This window comes from Corapipo altera, unplaced genomic scaffold (genome assembly GCF_003945725.1).
Source record: "Corapipo altera isolate COAL_440 unplaced genomic scaffold, ASM394572v1 62, whole genome shotgun sequence".
NCBI lineage: Eukaryota > Metazoa > Chordata > Aves > Passeriformes > Pipridae > Corapipo > Corapipo altera.
In genome coordinates, this window is record NW_020884894.1 from 1,849,796 (window position 1) to 1,869,718 (window position 19,923).

Below are 19,923 nucleotides of genomic sequence, written 5' to 3' on the forward strand. Positions count from 1 at the left end.
AACCTGATCTTGCACACACTACACTCCCTTTTGGTGCTCAATGCACAAGTGTACATGTGTTTCACATGTATCTTTGTCAGGTGGATGCATTTGCAGGAGAGCATAGGGGACTGTTGGTGCCCATTCCCTCTGCCTTCTTGGCACAGCTTGTGCAGCTCAAACATCTCCCAAAGCATTGCAATTCCACAGCTCCTCCCCAGCTCCTCAGTCATGTGTATAAAACAGAAATACTTGGGGAGAAACTGCTGCATCTGTTGGGAATGTGAGGGACACCAGACTCCAACAGATGAAAACCAAAGCTCTTACTGAAGTCACACACGGCAGATTCCATGTGGCCCTCTCCATTTTTAAATTATAGATTTTTCACAGAGAACTATTATCAGGATTTCTGAAATGACTAACAGGCCATTAACAGCTTGAACACAAACGCCTTAAGTAAGACCTGAGCTAAACACAGAATTCATACTACAAATCTACTTGCCTATCTCCTTGAAATTAAAGGTCTTTAAAAAGTAACTGTCTGTGGTAATGTCTTGTACTGTGCTTAATCAGATAACAAGCAAATAAGAATGGTCTATTATGTACATTCCTGTTACTTGAACATGACAGGTTGCTTTTCCTTTGCATATTACACCACCAAGTGGCCTAATGCTCTTATCATTTCTGTTCACTTTGTTTCCTCTAGAGACTTCACTGCACAAAGCAAAATGTAATTAAAATACTGAATTGCTACCTTAACTAAAAAAATTAATGGGAGTGTCATCTGAGAGATTCTACTAGACACTTATATTAAACTTTCTCCTATTATAGCTTACAAGTACAAATTCAATGCAAGTACAAATTTTTTTTAACTTTTTTTCCTCTAAAACTTACTAGGAAAAGCATTCTCTCCACCTCTACTTGGGTAATACATGTCTAATGTGTCTGCTATGATACTTCAGTATGATGATTTTAGATACTTCAGTAAATTTAAAATATGACAAAAGTAATTAATATACATATTGTGGGGGAAAAAAACAGTTTAGGACTTCAACTAAAGTCTGGTCAAGCATGTGAATCAAGGAAGTTCAGAATATGCCTGTAACACCTTAATTGAACAAGCAAAGCTTGCATGCATTTGAAATGAGCAGGACTGCACATATGAGCAAGGGCAGTGGGAGCAGGCTCAGAATATAATTCGGTTACATCTCAAAAAAAATATTAGGTTGCATGCACCAGTTAAAATTAGATTTCAAACTTTCCATCCTCATTTTCAATGCCCAGTCTTATGCTGCTACCAGATGGTAGGGCTTTATCTGGAAATCTGCTCCATATTTTGACAATATTTAGCTCACCATCTAGACAACACTGCCCTAGAAAAAAAATTTATTTTAAAATAATGCATTCCTTAAGCTGTCTTGCTGAGAAACTCTTATTAAGAGTTAAATACCCCTCCAAGCCTGAGGGAAACACTTCTTTCCACATGATTATAGCAAATGCCAAGCAAAACTTTGGACCTTGTTGTTCCAAGCACTGTAGAAAGACAGTAGGCAGGTTGCATGCAGCAGTCACATGGGTTTGAGTTAGACATGCACAGAAGCAGAGTCACTGCCCTACTATGTGGCTACAAGCACAAGGCAATCAGAGGGAGGCTTCTGTTCTTGATTTGTTCCAGGAAATTCACCCCCTGATAGCTGCTGCCCTAAAGAGCTTAGAGAAAGCCTGAAGTAGGCAAATGTAACTACTAAGCAAGTAAAGAATACAATGGGATGCAGATTTCAACTATCCCCACTCATGTATACAAGTGGGATTTCTATTTAGGAAGGTCTAGCCAAATGGAAAGAAAGAGGGAGAGGGAATGAAGATTAAAAGAAGCAAAAAAAAAGGCCTCTGCCAGTAAGACCTCTGCTCCTCAAGGAAATTACCTGCTGCAGCTGCTAAGACAGGCTTCAGTTCCAGTTTGTTCGCTGTTCAGGTTTCTCTCTTCTTTTGCTCCAAATCCTCCACTTGACTGGGGAAAAGCAGGGATGATGGATAAATCTCATTTGTCCATCGATCTCCACTTGTGAGGGAAGCTATGTGGATCCAGCTGAATCCTGTTTAATTTTCCCAACCTGTGCAGCAATAGCAGCCAGGAACCAAGGTCATAAATGTTTAAATTTCATGCAATTTCATGCATGTCTAGGAAAAATTTTGCTATTTTAGTTCAGAGGTGCAACAAGGTATTTCTTCAGGTGCATAAAATAACTTCAAAAGAGAGTTATTAAAAGAGGCTCCTGCAAGATTTGGGCAAGGTCACAGGAAAGATATTTACAAAACACAGACTTATACAAACATGCGTGCACTGATGTAACAGCACGATCAATATGACTTCTCTATGGACAATAAATTAATCATCCATAATTATGACTCTGTTACAATCTTATTATAAAGTTTATTACAGTCTTGAGGACGTTGGGTTAGAAAGAGATAATTGCTTATTATAATGAATAAATGAATTAGACAATATGCAGCACTTCAATGCTAAATTGAAAATAGAAAATGCATCATAATGATGAGACAGTCTATTCAAATTAAGGGAAAAAATTTCATCTGTCACACTAGATTTTGCCAGGACATGCACATGGAAAATGGCAGTGTTCCTTTAATACTCACAGAATCATGGAAACAGTCACACTGATCACATCTTTCAGCTAATGGGTAACTGATTTAAAAATCATATTAATAACACAACAATCAATAAAATATTGACTACATTCTTTACTTCAGCCATATGTGTTCAGGTATTTTCAGGAAGTTGTTCAAGTGTAAAATACTGGTTTAAAATTACCATCTGTCACAAAAGCTGTTTATCCCGATGTTTCTGTGTGTCACAAACTACAAACCAAACCTGCTTATGAAAAATTCCCAGTGATTTTAGCATTCCCAAGCTTCTACGTGCTTGTACACTCACAGAAACCTTCTTCTGAAATATTTGGCACACTTGCCTCCTGTGCTTTGCCATGGCCTCTGCATATTTCTGATGTTACCAGGATCTACCTCTTCTTCCTAAACTAGTGAAGAAAGCAACAAGGTTTCAACAAGTTTTTTATATTTCTGTTAACACATTAAATTATAATGGTTATGTTATATAGCCACTGATCAAAAACAAACCCACAAATAATGTGCTTAACCCACAAATGTGTTTATTGCATATTTCTTTTCTCAATGTTCAGGGTAAAAAACCCCAAAATAACCATGACCAATTTAAATAATTACATTATTTGATGCCTAATTAAGTGAATATACACTAATATGACCTTATGCTTTCCACAGATCTCAATCCGAGTTCTTTCAGAGATGGAAAAAGGTACATGTGAAAACATCTTGCAGCATTCAAGACCAGGCTGGGTGGAGCTCTGAGCAACCTGGTGTACTGAAGATTGTCCCTGTCTATGGCAGAGGGGTTGGAACTAAAGGGCCTTTAAGGTTCCTTCCAACCCAAACCATTCTATGATTATACGATCTATTTTCCAACATTTTCTCTGTTACTCTTAGTAGCTAACAGTGATAGCAACACACATTATTGTCTCTCACTCTTAATTGCTGGTTGCTATAGAAACTCGACACTGATTAAGATGAGGAACACGACCCTCAGAATATATGCAATGAATTGAAATTATTAATCCTGCCCATTCAACCAACAAGAATGAGACCTTGCCTTTCTAATATCAGACAGTGATAAAACTTTTCATAGGCTTCCAAATGGCATTTTAGACATTATGCCCAAACAGGGCATAAGGAACTTGGAGGAGAAAGAAATACTCATCTTCTGATAGCAAAGCAGAGCTAGAGACAAGGATGGCAAACCCAATGTGTATTCCAGGTATGTGTGTGAGGCTAACCATTAAGAAAATTATCTTTCTCTGATCCAGACGATGCTATTGAACAAGACACCTAGAAAGGGCAGCTCTCAATATTTACAATATCTTACATTACTTGCTTGTGTATAATTGTCTCAGATTTTATTGAATTTAGGACAAGATTAGTCAGGAAATTTCAGAATAACAATTCAACAAATGGCCTTGCCACAAGACATTTAAAAGAAAAAACCTTAGAAAGTCTGCCAGTCCTCTTGCGGGAACAGAGGATATAGTGACTTTTTTTTCATTCTATAAAACATGTCCTTTAAATATTTACTAGTCTTGTATTTTTTACATGTGGCCACAACCCACGCAAAAGCCCTCTACCTCTCACTAAAGTATGCTTAAGAACATTCACTGCATATGTAATAAGAGTATTAAAGGATCCAGATGTGAATTAGAAAAACAACTGTGTCTATTATAGCTTAATTTCAAACTACTGGAGTAAGATCAAGCAGGAAAGTTGTGGTCTATTCCAGAGCACCACCCACACAATTCTCTGAGCAGGATACCAAATGACAGTAAATGTAACCGGCGAAATGCAAAACAAAGCTGTCACATCTGATTACATTCCCAGCGTCTGAATGGACAACAGACAAGAGATTTTTTCGATCTTCTCAAGCGCTTAAAATAAACTTTGTATCGATGTACAGCCACACGTATCATAAATTTCTAATTAACAACATTTTTTTTTTTGCTATAAAGCATCTCATATGATTCAACAAACTTGAGGAATATTTACAGGACTGTTGTGTGGGAATAAATTAAAGGTTCTCTTTTGAAATAGAAGCAGTTTATTTTTGCACTCCAAACTTCAGAGAAGTACAACTCCAAGATGCATTACAGAAGATGTGTTAGCAGAAAACAAGACCCACACAGTGCTGTTGAAACAGCAACGACTACAGTTTAAGCAATAGCAACAAATACACTATTAATTTTGAAAGACTATACAATTAGTGTTGTATTTAATTTTGAAAACCATTTGCTTTCTCTGGAAAGTACTGCCAGGCAAGGCAAATGGGCAAATGTGTCAACCTCCACCATTCCTTACAAGTCAGAATTTCTAAATTATTTTTAACCTGTAATGGACAATATACATATATTTCCCTTAGATTTTTTAACCTGATTATAAAGTATTTGCTTTGAGAAGTGGTAAGCAAGTTTAGGAACTCAGGCTGTGAGGCTAAGTCCATCCCAGCCTGTGTAGGACAGGCACAACCATCACTGCTGTTTGCCAGGGCACAGGAGGGACCCATCCTTTGGATCAGTACAGACTCTGCACACGCCTGCAAACCCTTCCTCAGGTATATATAACCCTTCTGCTGGTCTCACATTTACCCTCTGGCACTTACAGCCATGGCAGGGGAGATTCTGCAGCACCAGCTGCTGCAACCACAGGAGGACTCGGGCTGAGTGCTCAGGTGGTGGAGCCACAGTCCCTGGAAGTGTTTAAGGAACGACTGGAGGTGGCACTCAGTGCCATGGTCTGGTTGACATGGTGGAGATCGGTCATAGGTTGGACTCGACCTTAGAGGTCTTTTCCAGCCTAATTGATCCTCTGATTCTGTGAATCCTGCAGAAGCCACTGAAACGCTGCACTGCCCCAGAGACCCAAGGGTGGAAAGAAGAGGGGACAGGGCTGAAGGCACAGCGCCCTCGGGCTGGGAGCGAGGGGCATCTCCAGGGGAGCGGGAGGGAAATCGCTGGCGGCTGCATGAAGGGACAGGGCGTGGGAAGCTAAGGGGAGGCGCAGGACAGAGGAGATTCAGATTAGGTATTAGAAAAAACTATTTCACTGTTCGGCTGGTCAGGCATTGGGATAGGTTGCCCAGGACGGTGGTGGAGTCACCATCCCCAGAAGTGTTTAGGAGGCGCCTGGATCTGGCGCTGGGCGATGTGCTTTAGTGGTTACAGTGCTGGTTTGGTGGTTGGACTTGATAATATTAAGACGTCCCTTCCAACCCTGACGATTCTACGATTCCGTAGGACGCTATGAAGGCTCTACAGAGGCACCGATGCCCGAGGAGCCGAGGAGGATGATCGCAAGGGAAAACGCCGCGAGCTCGCCGCTCACAGGCGCGGATCACGGATCAGGGATCACAGAAGGGGTCAGGGATCACAGCTCAGGGATCAGAGATCAGAGATCACACATCAGGGATCAGACATCAGGGATCAGAGATCACACATCCCAGAACACGCATCCCATTCCCCAGCCTCCCCACACCCGCCCTCCACTGCGCCTGCGCCGGACCTCCAGGCCGCCAGGGGGCGACGCGCGCCACCATCGGTTCCGCCGGTCGGCGGGGCCGGGCCGGGCTCCTCCACAACAGCGCGGCCGCAGCGGGCGGGCCGGGCCGCGGCCATGGGCAAGAAGCACAAGAAGCACAAGTCGGACAAACACCCCTACGAGGGTGGGTCCTTACAGGGAGGGCGGCCGGGCGGGCCCTCAGATCCCAGGGCCGTTTGGGAAGTGGGGTGTGAGGCTGCGGCAGCGCGGGGGGAGCGCGGCCCTGGCTCCGCCGGCGGGCCCGGGGCGGGGAGATGCGCGTCGGGCTCGGCTCTGTCGGGGGGGAGAGGCAACAAGAGGGTCTGGAAATTAAACCTGGGGCAGTGACAGGCTTTGGAAGGAGCCTGAGGCGGTGCAGGGTTGTTCGGGCTGGGGAGTGTGTTTTCTGCGGTACTCACGGTTTGTTTCTCTGCTGGTTTAAGAATATGTGGAAAAACCGCTGAAACTGGTGCTGAAAGTTGGAGGAAGCGAAGTTGCTGAACTCTCCACTGGAAATGCGGGACTTGATTCCGCCCTCTACGAAGACAAATCTGAGCATGAAAAACACAAGGACAGAAAAAGGAAAAAAAGAAAGAAAGGAGAAAAACAAGTTCCCGGAGAAGAAAAGGAGAAAAGAAAGAGAAAAGTTAAGGTATGTGTTCGTGCTACTGCACTTTAGGAAAAAAAAAAAAGAAGTAGCAACTCCGCCTTTCTCTGGGCTTCACATCAGAGGGGGAGCAGATACGACTGTAACCTGTAGTCTTAAACTGGAATACATTCAAACTCGGTGTATTACCTGTGCTGATTCCTTTTTCCCAAGTACTTTTATTGGAAAAAGATGAGTAATCTGAAATTTCTCATTTTTTGAAAAATATTGGCAAGTATAAAAGCACAGAGAATTGAAAAGGGGAGGGGAATTCTGTGTCTAAACAAATCCGTTTATATGAAACATAAAGACTTAACAAGTTCTTAATTAAAAACTAAAAATAAAGCATTTCCTTGTCAGAGTTCTTAACATGGTAAGTAATTATAACACTTTTTCTGAAGTACTATGAATACCTCTAATCTTAAATTTCCTGACTATTTCTTACTTAGTTTTTCTAAAACCTTCAAAAAATCATCTTAGGACAATTCTCTGTGCTGAGTTGTTCCTGTCCCACTCGTGAGGGACACACATCAGACAGCTGTCACATTTTCTAAAAGACTAATTCAGTGATGCATTGCATTGTATGGCTGAATTAATTCAGTGTCCAGCAGATGGAGACAGTACATAAAGAATACAAGGTGTTTAAAGACAAACTATTCTTATTTTTTAAATTTGTTGAGGTTGTTCTGAAAAATGCGGAGAGCGTTATGTACAGTAACAATGCTGAGTTTGCAGGTGCTGTGAAATTTCCATAACAATCTTTCCTAGGAGGATAAAAAGAAACGAGATCGAGACCATGCAGACAGTGAGGGAGAGCAGGAAATGAAATGTCAGACCCCCGTCAGGATGGAATTGTCACCAGAGAAACCACTGACGAGCACTTTATCAAAGCAGGAAGGTAGGGGGGGGAAAAAAGAAGTTTCTTTTGCTAATTCCTTTTCTCTTTAATTGACTCGTGTTTTATTTTTCTTTGTTTCTGCAAGAAGTGACATGATATTTTTTGCCACCTCTGTTTTTCTCCATCTCGCACAGAAATTTGGAATTAGGTTACTGTATCCTTGTTTTGCAGAGTGGTATCTGGTACCAGTGTCAGAGTGAGCAGAATGTCAAGTAAGGGCAATGAGAAAAGTAGATCCCTTGTATGTATCGTGGGGTTTGCCACTGTATTCTTTTCTTTCATATTGAATTAATTCTCAAGTTGCATCAGTTTTGTTCAGTTGATTTCTAATATCTCGGAAGTTTAATGCCTCTTGCAGTCAGTTCTGTCTCACACCCTTTTCTCCCCACTTCTTTTTGATCTAGAGGTGGAGCAGACACCACTTCAGGAAGCTCTGAATCAACTCATGAGGCAGCTGCAGAGGTAAATGTCTGTGCTAAAGGCTTTTAGAGCCGTGGAATGAAAATAACATACAGTGGGGGAAGAGGCATATAAAAAGTTCAGTTAAAATATTATTGCTAAATATCTTGCTAAGAGGGCTATTTTAGGAATTTAAGTACTAGTTTAAGAACATGTACTTAGAAGTTCTCCTCAGCTTAAGCTTCTTGTAAACACATCCAGTTTCAAGTGTATAGTACTTTAAAAAACTTTCAAAACCAGGACAATTTTCCAATAATGTGATGGTTTGTTCATAAGAAGCTTTTGAAAGGGAGACAAAAGAGTTTGGAATCAACTTGGCCAAAACTTTTACCTTAAGTTTTCCTATTTTAGCATTATTTACTATAAAAAGGAAATATGCACAAAACTTCAAATATGTTCTCTTACTGTCTTATTAACCAAATGTCTTTTCATTAAAATAATCAAATTTGCAGTTCTTTCAGGCAGTCTCTGGTTTAAGAAAATCTGTCTTGACTTTTGTACAAGAGTAGTTGAACGATCTTTCCCTTTGATTTTAAGGCTGGTAGAAACACCCAGGAATGTCACTGTATGTCAGAGATCACTGAAAGTCTTAGGATATGTTAATGTAAAAAAACTATTTCACACAACCTGAAAATTAATGTAAATACACAGATTCTATCACAACTTTTAGCAACAAGCTTTCCCTTCTGATAACTTCAGAGTAAGCGATGAATTACAAGAACACATTCTTATGACATTTGTTCCTTTATTTTTTAATAACTTAATTATACTATAATTCATATACCCCGTTATGAAAAGGGGTTTATAAACCCCTTGATGAAAATCCAAAGCCTTAAAAGAAAAAGTTTAGGTTTTCTTTCATCTTGGAACTGGGGTACTTATCTAAATATAGAAATAACTTCTAGAATATGTTTGCAGCACTTTTTTGGTGTATGGGTTTGCCTATGAGATCTTTTCAACCTCAAAAGTGAACGATTGTGCTGACACAAGCCATTTCTAGCTTTATGTTTCTGATTCCTTTTCAGCTTAGTTCTTTCCTTTCTATTTAATTCCAAACTCTTTGTTATAAGTTGAAACATAAAAAACTGTCTTTCATTTCTTGACAGAAAGGATCCAAGTTCTTTCTTTTCATTTCCTGTGACTGACTTTATTGCCCCTGGCTATTCCATGATCATTAAAAACCCAATGGACTTTAGTACCATGAAAGAGAAGATCAAGAACAATGGGTACCAGTCCATAGAAGAATTAAAGGTAGTGCTTTAAATTTTGTTTTGACTAGAGAAGTATTATGCTCAATTGACTTGAGCTGTAGGATTTTATGTGAATATGAAGATTCCAGAAAGAACTAGTAGTTCTGCTTGAAGAATTGCTTCTTGTTGAATTTTTGTAACCAAATAAGTTCTGAAAGTAAAAGAAAAAACAGTTCTGGTTTGTAAATGCACATCTCAAAAAAGTACAGGTGGTTTTAGGAACCTGTCAGTTTGTCCTTCAGCCTGTCATTTTAGATCGTTAGTTAAGGATTAAAATGTTAGCATTTTTGTCAGACTGCTCTTTTTTGTTTAAGGTATTGCCTCTCCAAAACCAAGGAGTGGTCAATTCATTGGCTTTGCCTGTCTTACGTTTTCCAGGCTTATCTGGTCATGTAGATCAACAGCAAGTGAAGGCATGATGAGCTCTGTCCTGTTGACAGCAACCACTTAGCCTGTGCTGTAGCATGTCTAGTGCATTCGAGGGCCTGTTTTGAAAGCCCCTGAAGCTTTTAAAATCTGTGTGGCCTTGTTTCGTTCTGTTTTCTTCAGCAGAAATACTCTAGTTCTTTACTGGGCTAGATGAGGACTGAGAGACGTAGTTTGTGTGTAATTAACAGTTAGGTAAGATGTTGTATTTTCTTGCACATACTTCTTTAGATCTCTGAAACTACAGAAGAATATTCCCTGTTATTTCAGCTGTTTCTGGTTAGTTTTTAATTTTAACTTAGTAAACAGCTGAGAATGTGATAAAACAAAGCCTATAGAGGCTTTGCAGTGGGTATAGAAGTGCAATTTCTAGATCAGTTACTCAAGAAATGAAATTCAAACAAGCTGATGTTTCCTCATTCTAACTGAAGACATTGTAACATTAGTGTGTTCTTTGTAATAGTTCAGCTTTGAACTGCAGCTTTTCATTGTCTTACTGATGTTGCTTCACTTTTTGTTTTAATGACTACTGATTGGGCAAGTGTAGCTATGAGAGCTTCCATTAAAACTTTTTAAACTTTAATTACAAACAATACTTAAGAATACTTTCAGAATGCTTATTGGGCTGAGAGATTCAAGTCTCAAAATGAAGTTACATACTTATTTCTATTTACATGTTTAATAGATTTCTTAAATTCATTCATTAAAAATGTTCTTTAAGGGTTTTTTCCCTAAAGCTCAAGACACTGCATTTTCAACAAGGTATAGTGCACTATAAAATTTTAACTTTCATTCCAAATTTATTAATGTTTGTACAGGATAACTTCAAACTGATGTGTACTAATGCAATGATTTACAACAAACCAGACACCATTTACTACAAAGCTGCAAAAAAACTGCTACACTCAGGGATGAAGATACTTAGCCAGGTAATAAAAAATACAAACCAAAATATTAAAAAATATGCTGCTTCTTTTTTTGATCCCTCTTTTTACAGCGATTTCATGAAAATTAATAAAAACTTGCTTAATATTTGTCAAATGCTTGTATATTGGAATTTAAGTAGTACATTGTTTTACTACTGCTGCCAGATCAGTTATTGAAGAAGTACTTGCCTTTTGTATTTAATTTTCTAAACTGCATTTATATTTGCTAGTGTAAGAAAGAAAGAGCTGAAATAAAATCAACCTCTCTGGGTAGGTTACAGAGAGATTCATTGAAGAAACAAATAAAAGGATTTTGGTGTTTTTTAGGAGAGGATTCAGAGCCTGAAACAAAGTATAGAATTCATGGCTGACCTGCAGAAGACAAGGAAGCAGAAGGACAAGACAGAACTGCAGCAAACTGGGGAAGATGAAAATGGTCCTGGGAATGACAAGGGAGAACCTCTGGATGGTGACACCAAAGCATTCAAATCACCTAGCAAAGAACACAAAAAGTGAAGTATTATTTGAGTAACAATTATAGGATACATCCTTTAAATGCTACTGAAACAAGGTGACTTAGGGACCAGAGGATGCAGGTTCTCTCTTTGCTTATACACTAAAACATCTTCATCTCAAGGGAGCAACACTTATATGAAGTGTCCCCATATGCTAAAACCAGTTAAGTTTAGAATAATTTATGATACCATCATTTTTGCATGTAGATAACCTTGTACTGCTCATCAACTCCATTCCTTCAGTTATTTTCTGTTTTAGTGTTCATTTCACAGAACTAGTGTAGTTTTGGAGAAAGCTCACAAACATGTCCTTTTAAAAATTTTGGCACAAATAACTATAAACCCAGTTTCAGTTACTTTCTTTTTTTTTGGCATAGCAGTTGTATTTGAAACCTGTAGCTGCCTAGCTACAGAAAGTGTGCTTCCTGAAATAGCTTTTAATGTCTAGAAATACCAGATTTCAAAATACTAAATCCTTAGGTAGATAGATACTAGATTCTAAAATTGGGAGTATGTAATATACCAAAAATATCTTAGTTTTATGGGAGACCTTCACACAGAGCCATTTACAGTTATTAACATAAAAAAGCATTTGCTGATGTGAACTTGTGTCACGTGCCTTCCCCAGCTGTATTAAATACTGTCATATTAAATGGCACTTTTCTGGTGTTAGGTATCTGCAATCCCAGTTTACAGAGTTGGCTAAGTTTTGTCATGGTATCCTTTAGTGCTGTTTAGCCAAGTGGTGTTGAGGCTGGTAACTGAGTTGTGTGGGTGTTATTCACAGGAAGGACAAAGACCTGCTTGAAGACAAATTACGAAGCAATAGCTTGGAAAGGGAACAGGAGCAGATTGATCGTATTGTTAGAGAATCTGGAGGCAAGTTAACCAGAAGACTTGCAAACAGCCAGGTAAATCTTTGTGTGTTTGGTAGCTCCGTTCACTTTCTCCACAAACCAGACTTCCTCAGCATCTTAGGTCAGTTGACACTCCTTGTATGCTTTTGCTACAGCTTACACCATTTTACATGAGTGATCATCTGTGTGACATCTTAAGGGTAAAAAAGGCACATCAGTTGAATGCACACTGAATTTTATCAGCAGAGCGAGTTGAGCTTAAATTTTCAGAAATTGTTGGTAAAGTAGGAACCTGAAGAAAATATCTCAAATCTGACCTGTAAAAACCTCATCGTTCTGAAACAGGCACATATCTGATCAAAGGTTATTAACATTACAGGAGAAGGACCCAGGTTGGTAATCCTGTGCCCATTTCATTTTCTATATGAATTACATTTTTTGCTTCTTGGCCTCTTGGCAGAAACATTAATGTTTATCATAATTTCTTAATTCCTTGTGCCTATACCAATACTACAGTTATATCTAGTGCAAATAAAAATTTATAGAGCAGCACTCACTTTTGAGTGACTGATCTTCCTTTCTCATTCCTGCAGGTAAGACACTTTCATTGGATGTTTTTATTAGTTTAAGGACCAGAAATTTCAACTACTACATAAATTAATATAGTCTGATCTTATTTCAGTGTGAATTTGAAAGAAGAAAACCAGATGGTACAACAACTCTGGGCCTCCTTAATCCAGTTGACCTTACTGCAGGAGGTAAGTTGGCACAGTTTAGAAAACAAGCCTTTTCCACCTACCTCGTCTGCTGCTTCTTTGCAGGGGCAGATCAGCAAATCCCAACTGAGAACTGAATGCCTCTTTCAATCTGATAAAGATCTGGATTGAACAAACTGCAGCTGAGGGATCACGTAGATGGGTCTCAGTTGTGGCTGTTCTCAGGAGCAGCTGGAGGGAGCACTCAGTGGCTGTTGCTTCTCTGTTTTGTGTCAGCTCTTTTTGAGAGCTGCGAGAGAAAGCTTTTATTGTTAGGGAAGAGACTACCTGCCATGTGCCTGGGCACGTTTAATTCTTGGGATCCTCTAAAGTCTGGTCCATGTACAGAGTGCAGTGTCTGCTGACCCAAAAGATCACAGATATTCCAAGACTGGGAACTGCCTGGGTCCCAAATCATTTTGTCACACAGACTTCACTATGAAACATTTGGAGAGGAAAACACTTTGAGAATCATGTCCTGTCTATTCTGAGTTTCTAAATATGGGTATTGAATGAGTTTAGACATCTTCATATGCCTTCTCTGTTTCTGTATTTTGATATATCCTATTGAAGAACCGGGTTACTGCCCTGTGAAGCTGGGTATGACAGCAGGAAGGCTTCAGTCAGGAGTTAATACATTACAAGGGTTCAAAGAAGATAAAAGAAACAAGGTTACTCCAGGTAAGTGCTGATTTTTTTAAAAAAAATATAATCCTCCTTACATAAACAAAATACATTGATCTCATTACTAGCAGACAAATGTGGAACTAGGGATTTTTTTAATGACAAAGCACATTATGACATGTGTCCCTGCCCGTGGCAGGGGGGTTGGAACTAGATGGTCTTTAAGGTCCCTTCTAACCCAAACCATTCTGTGATTCTTTGTGTCTATGACACAACTAAATAGCATATTGAAGTCCAGCTTAATTTGCACATAAAAAAGGGGCAGCATATTTACTATTCATCTGCACTGAGAAGAGAAACTCTACTAGATAAAGAAAGGGTTCTGGTAGCTTTCAAAGAGCATAGGGGAAAGCCTGAGAACCTGTTACCAGCATCGGGCTGTTCCTATTGTGCTAAGGCACACAGTGTTGTTAATGACACATTTGCAAATACAAATGCATTTGATTTAGAGGTTCCTAAAAGATGTTACAGTGTGAACAGGTGGTGTTCTGTGAAAGCTTGTTTTCACCTTAAGAAATATATTCCTAAAAATTTCTTTTCTGGGATTGTTTTACTGCCCTTTCTCATTTTATCTGATGCGTGCATATCACAGGTAATAATTAATACTCTTGTTATTCATTAGTGACATACTTGAATTATGGACCCTTTAGTTCCTATGCGCCAACATACGATTCTACATTTGCCAACATAAGCAAAGAAGATTCTGACTTAATCTATTCAACATATGGGGAAGACTCTAATCAAGGATCTTCCAGGTAATCCAACCAGGATGCATAGTGCAGCTTACATGTCCAGAAGCAGTTCTGTGCAGCTCTCTGCAGTATGGGCTGGCTTTGCTGTGGAATGGTTTCTCCGTAGCTGAGGGGGTTTTGTTTGTTTAAGAAGCAAATACTTAGTAGAAGAACCTCCCTCTAAAGTGAAATTAGCCAAGGTGGAAGAATTTTGATACTAGTAATCCCTAGGAACACCCTGTCTAAAACTTAAATGTATTTATAACTAACTGAAGGACTCATGTTCAAAGCTAGAAAAATGTTGAGTGGTACAAATGTTTATACAAACTGGATTTTTTTAACATTAATTAACATTAATTACAGCCTTGAATGTCAAATGCTGACCAAACTACTACGGACACAGTGGATAGTGGGAGAGCTGTGTCCAAACACAGTGATTCCCAATATAATCCTTTAATAGTGTGTATTCTGCCTAAATTTCATATTATTTACTACAGTAAAAATAATTAATTCTTACTGGGTTTATTATTCTTGATTATAAAAACTTCAAAGCCCTTTTGTTTTATGAGAATTTCACAAATAGCATACACATTGTATAAATTCATATGAATGGGGGAATATTTAAGTGTAAACATGAAGAGCCTGTGCAGGTTTCCTTTCATGCTGATAAAGGTGCCTGAGCCAGTACACTTTTCCAAGTTTTTCCAGTTTTCACATTCTGAATGAGTTCCTCAGCTACAGAAGGCATGGCTGATTAAACTAAGGCAAGCCATTTAGATCAAATCCTGTGCTACTTTTTATATTCTCCATGCTGTACACATTGGTTTGACCTAACATAACTTTTTTGCATTAAATGTTTGATATGAAAGTAGTTACCTTAACTATCTTTATTCTTTCAGTATTCAAGATTTTTTTATGAAATCCCAAGATTATCCTCTGTTAATGGCTGATAGTTTGCTTGATGTTCTAACTAAAGGAGGACATTCTAGAGCTCTCAGAGAACTAGAAATGGTAAGAGTGGTTTTGAATACTGTCTGGTCTTTGGTTTTAGCACACAAGCTCTAAAGCAAGAGAAAGATGATGCTGATCCTATTGATGGGCTCCCTTTTAATTGGTAACATACGAAAGTGAAGATTGATCTTTACCTGCAGTGGCTGCATTTTCTGGAAAGAGATTATTCTGACTTGTTAATTAGTGAAACATGAATATTAAGAACATGCTGTAGATATAGACATAGTCACACATTCTTTGTCTACTTTCCCATTCTCATTATCACTGGCTCCAGTTCCATTTAATAAGCAAATAGCAATAAGTAATTGTTTAGAAATGATGTGATCATTGACAGGCTTTCTTGTTTCCATGAAAAGTTTGTCATGTTTCAAGCATCCACTGTTTAGTTCAGGAGAATTAGTAAGTGGTTTTCTGTTTTACGTGGTGCAGTGCTTTTAAACTCAAATATCTGCTGTGTAAAGATACCAAACACTGACTCTTCAAATTCTTAGGAGATCTCAGTCATGTCTATGCTAAACCTGACTGGAATCAAAGATTTGATTACTTAATTGACAATCCAGGAATTATTTGAGAATCTCCTCAAGGCAGTCCCTGTTAACTAAAAGTCTTGCTTTGAGTTTCAAATCAATACAAACTGTTGAAATTAAGAGATTGTAGCCTTTTACTAATGGGTCAAATATTACCTAAATCAATACCAGAAATAGTTTGTGGACTAAAGATCATGTTTTAGCCTCAGTTCAGACCTTTGCTTAGCATTATGAGTTCAGCTCTTTTCTAGTACCCAATAGTGGCACTGACTGACAGGGTTCAGCCACTTACTGTTGCCAGTATTAAGAGAAATACAGTTATGTTCAGAAACAGAAACCATCTGAACTTTACAAAGAGCAATAAAACCTACACTGTAAAAATGTATTTTAGTAAACATTAAAATCTCAGGAAAAACTCTAAAAATAGCTGCATTGTAACTTGCTTTACAGAGGAAGCTCATTATGACATTGTATGTTTACTTCCCTTTAAAAATACTGCATTTTGTAAGATTTTACTTTGAACTTAAAAGAGTAATTTTAATGCCTTCTTTAAAAATCTATTCAGCCACTGGAGGAAGCTGAAGGCCCACATGAAAGAAGTGATGCAATAAAAGATGTAAAGGTAAATTTTTTCTATATTAATTAACTACTCTAACCAACCTATCTAAGCCCACAAGTATAAAACTCCTGCAACTGTAAGGCCTGTACAGCCACACTGAGACTTTGACAAGCTCTAAATACACACCAGGACTCATGAGAATGACATGCTCCTTTTAGGCAGTAGGAGACTAAGATTCTCCAAAAAGTTGTCTTAACTATATGTCAAGAGAACTAGAAAAAAATGCTTATATATTTTTGTTTGTGATTGTTGGGAGCTATAGTTTTGGTTTTATCTTAATCTGGTCTGGTTTAACATGAATTTGTAATATAAATTTAAGATGCCACATGATACCTAGTGGTCTTGGAGAAGTTCTCGCTTTGTGCCCCTGCAGGCAATATAATAGAGCTCTCAAATCATTGCACCCAAACTTTGCTCAGTTAGAGAAAGCAGTTTTAGGGCAAGGGCTGCTCTCCTGAAGCCTTCATGTGCAGCCAGTGCCCAGATTCCTCTTGAATTTTGGCCACAGATATTCAATAAAATCTGCTTTAAGTAAGCTCAAGGAATTTTTAAGTTGTTTTTTAATTGGGATGCTGATCTTAAATTACTGCATCGTTTATGCATGTTCCCAGTGGTTTTGGCAGATGCCATTTTCTATTTGGATATGAAATAGAACAGTAAACTGAGTGACTGTAGAACAGTAAGTTTCACAAAGTGTCTTTTCAGCTTTCCCTCTGTATGTTCACCTGTTTTGTAGAGCAGACTAACTTTGATTTTGTGTTCTGATTTTCCCAAAACAATTTTGTTGTTTCAAGGCTCAGCTAAGTGTTATCTAAATTATTACTTACTGCCTTTTTTTTTTCCTTCAGATTATGGAAATTGATATTGCTACCAGGTTGGATGCTGCTAATAATGACAGACTTACAGCACTAAAGGCAGTCACAAACTTTGGTGTGCCTATAGAAGAGTTTGATTCTGAGGGTGAGTTTTCTTGGTAGTCATACTTCTGATATTTATCTGTAACTGTTTCAGTTTCTCAGTGCCTTACCATATTTTATATCATAAGTAAATATACTCTCTTACTAATCAGGACTTTCTTTTCCTCTTAAACAGAGGCTGAAATCTTCCAGAGGAAACTTGATGAAACAACAAAGCTGCTCAGAGAACTGCAGGATGCTCAAAACGAACGACTAAGTACAAAACCACCCCCTAATATGATTTGTCTTCTGGGTCCATCTTACAGGGAAATGCACTTGGGTAAATACAATTTTTTCTGATCATTCTTGCAGAATTGATAAGTCCCAACTTACATCAACACCAAGAAAGAAAAAAGTTCCAGAGCTATAGTGCAGAATACGTGCCCTGTTAGGCCTAGAAGATTAAATGTTTTTCTATGTAAAGCCAAATGAAAGTTTCAAACAGTAATTGCAAGTATTTCCTCTTCATTTGTAAATGTCCCTAGAACTGATTGGAGCTTTATCTAATGCCATGGGACAGACAATAGCCAAACACCTCTAACTCCATGAGTTTTACAAGTGTCTTTGATCAAGGGTTGCTTGGTTCTTATTGCAAGGACAGCTTTGGTCCAGGTTGGATCTGGTTACCGGTCTGCCGTGTTACACCAATTAACAGCAGTCCTACCTTCTTCCAGCGGGTTTGTGTCTGTACATAGCATATAAATACATGCACTTGTCTTTTCTAGCGGAGAGAGTAACCAATAACCTGAAAGAACTTGCACAACAAGTGACTCCAGGTGATATTGTTAGTACATATGGAATCCGGAAAGCAATGGGAATCTCAGTTCCTGTACCTGACACAGAAGACAGCTGGGTAGATTTGACAGAGGGTGAGTATACAAAAACACGTTGTAGCATCATAGAAACAAAACCACATCTGCAAATCATTAAGACTGGTTTGTGGTAGAAATTGCAGTAGTGTAGTTCCAGTTTTCACTTCTCTCCTTTTTAAATTCTGTTTCAAATGGAAAGTTGCTGTCTTTGGTCTCAGTCCAAAGTTAATCTTTTGGATATATGGAATGTGGTTACTTTACCATCCATCTCACAGCATTGCCAAATTTTAAAGCTTGGCACTTCATTCAGTTTTAGTTTTCCATTTACCGTGAATTTGCAGAAGAGTTAAAATTCCTCACTTGCTGAAACAAGGACTTTGTGCTTCCTTCTCCTCCAGGCTTTTGGCTGTGTGCTCCTTTTGCTTAATTTGGCCAGCTGTCATGCTTTGTAAGTTGACAGCACCTTCATCCAGCCAAAAGTAACGGCTGTTTTTGCTGGATTAGGGAGTCTGGTCAGTGGAAAGTCTCAATATCAAAACCAGACCTGCCCCTTGTGGCACATGCATGGCCAAAGCATACCCAGATAGGTAATAAGGGATAAGGCAGAGGAAAATTTCCTCTCAAGAAATGTAATTCACACAACAAATTTACTTATTAAAGTTTTCCTTAAATAACATTTTAACTGAAAGAGCAGGATTACTTCAGGAACTTATTCATATTCTCAAGGAAACTGTTCAAGAAATTTCAATTTCAAAATTATTGAGCATTTTCTTACTCATAGCACTGCACCAGAGAAGCTGTGTAACAGAACCAACTGAAACACAGGATTTTCTGGGACTGTTGCAGTACAGCTAACAAAGGACACTATCTGCACAAAGAGCAAATTACTTGAGGAGTGCTCTGCTCTGTATACATGTCTTTCACTTGAACATTTTATGTGTTTAGTGACCTGGTATCTGTTGTAAACTTTCAGACTTTGAAGATCCTAAAAAGATCATCACCATCCCTGAAAACGAGTGTGGCGCAGTTACAGGCTGAAGGTTCAGTTCAGTTTACAGCTGTTTGTTTGATTCTGTTAAAGAACCAAGTAAAGGTCCTTCAGGTGCATTCTCCATGTGTGTATATTGTGTGTTAAACTACTTTTGTTTATTAAATTTTGGAACTGATGGCTTTTGAAGGGTTTTGAAGGGTTTGTATTAGAGTTACTTCTGCTACATAAATGTACTAAATTATTCTTTTTGCATTCTGTATTATTTTAAAGCATTTAAGTTTTCCTAGATTGTCAAGTGTTTGGAAAAGTCAAAGCATAGTGAAAATGTGCCTATATACGGTGCAGGGACTCAGCCAAAAGTTTCTAAATGCAACATATAGACTCTGTCTCTGGATCTGGTTAGTGCAAACGTCAGTAGTATCTGAACATGCAACTTCCCCTTTTTAAAATTACTGTGCAACTCTCTTGAACATGAGGAAGAGAAATAAACTTTTTATATAAAACCAATGTAGTGTGATGAATTAACAAAAGCTCAGCTTTGTGAAACTTTGAATGTGCATGAATCTCTTAGAGAAACCTCACTGTCTCCTCATATATCCTAAAACTTGGGGGCAAGCTTAGGTGAGACCAGCAGGTGAGACTAACAAAGCCACCTGCTGGCAGCAGTAGTACAGTGGACTCAGAAACACTCAGGTGGACAATTCTTCATATTA

At 38.5% G+C, this 19,923-nt stretch overlaps 1 protein-coding gene and 1 long non-coding RNA gene across 2 annotated transcripts; one reads left to right on the top strand and one right to left on the bottom strand.

Moving 5' to 3' along the window:
* Window positions 1-1,909: 1,909 nt before the first annotated feature.
* Window positions 1,910-6,624, bottom strand: LOC113948842. The gene is made up of 3 exons (XR_003528255.1): window positions 6,567-6,624; window positions 2,933-3,027; window positions 1,910-2,093 (listed from the first exon to the last, which is right to left on the bottom strand). It is a non-coding gene; the product is annotated as an uncharacterized LOC113948842 (long non-coding RNA).
* Window positions 6,189-19,713, top strand: BRD7 (bromodomain containing 7). The gene is made up of 17 exons (XM_027646786.1): window positions 6,189-6,292; window positions 6,591-6,799; window positions 7,562-7,691; window positions 8,096-8,153; window positions 9,257-9,401; window positions 10,645-10,755; window positions 11,080-11,264; window positions 12,055-12,178; window positions 12,807-12,882; window positions 13,453-13,560; window positions 14,186-14,318; window positions 15,194-15,305; window positions 16,398-16,454; window positions 17,300-17,411; window positions 17,544-17,687; window positions 18,133-18,276; window positions 19,193-19,713. Exons 1-17 carry the CDS (start codon window positions 6,244-6,246, stop codon window positions 19,255-19,257), a joined length of 1,962 nt encoding a protein of 653 aa, XP_027502587.1. The 5' UTR covers window positions 6,189-6,243; the 3' UTR covers window positions 19,258-19,713.
* Window positions 19,714-19,923: the final 210 nt, after the last annotated feature.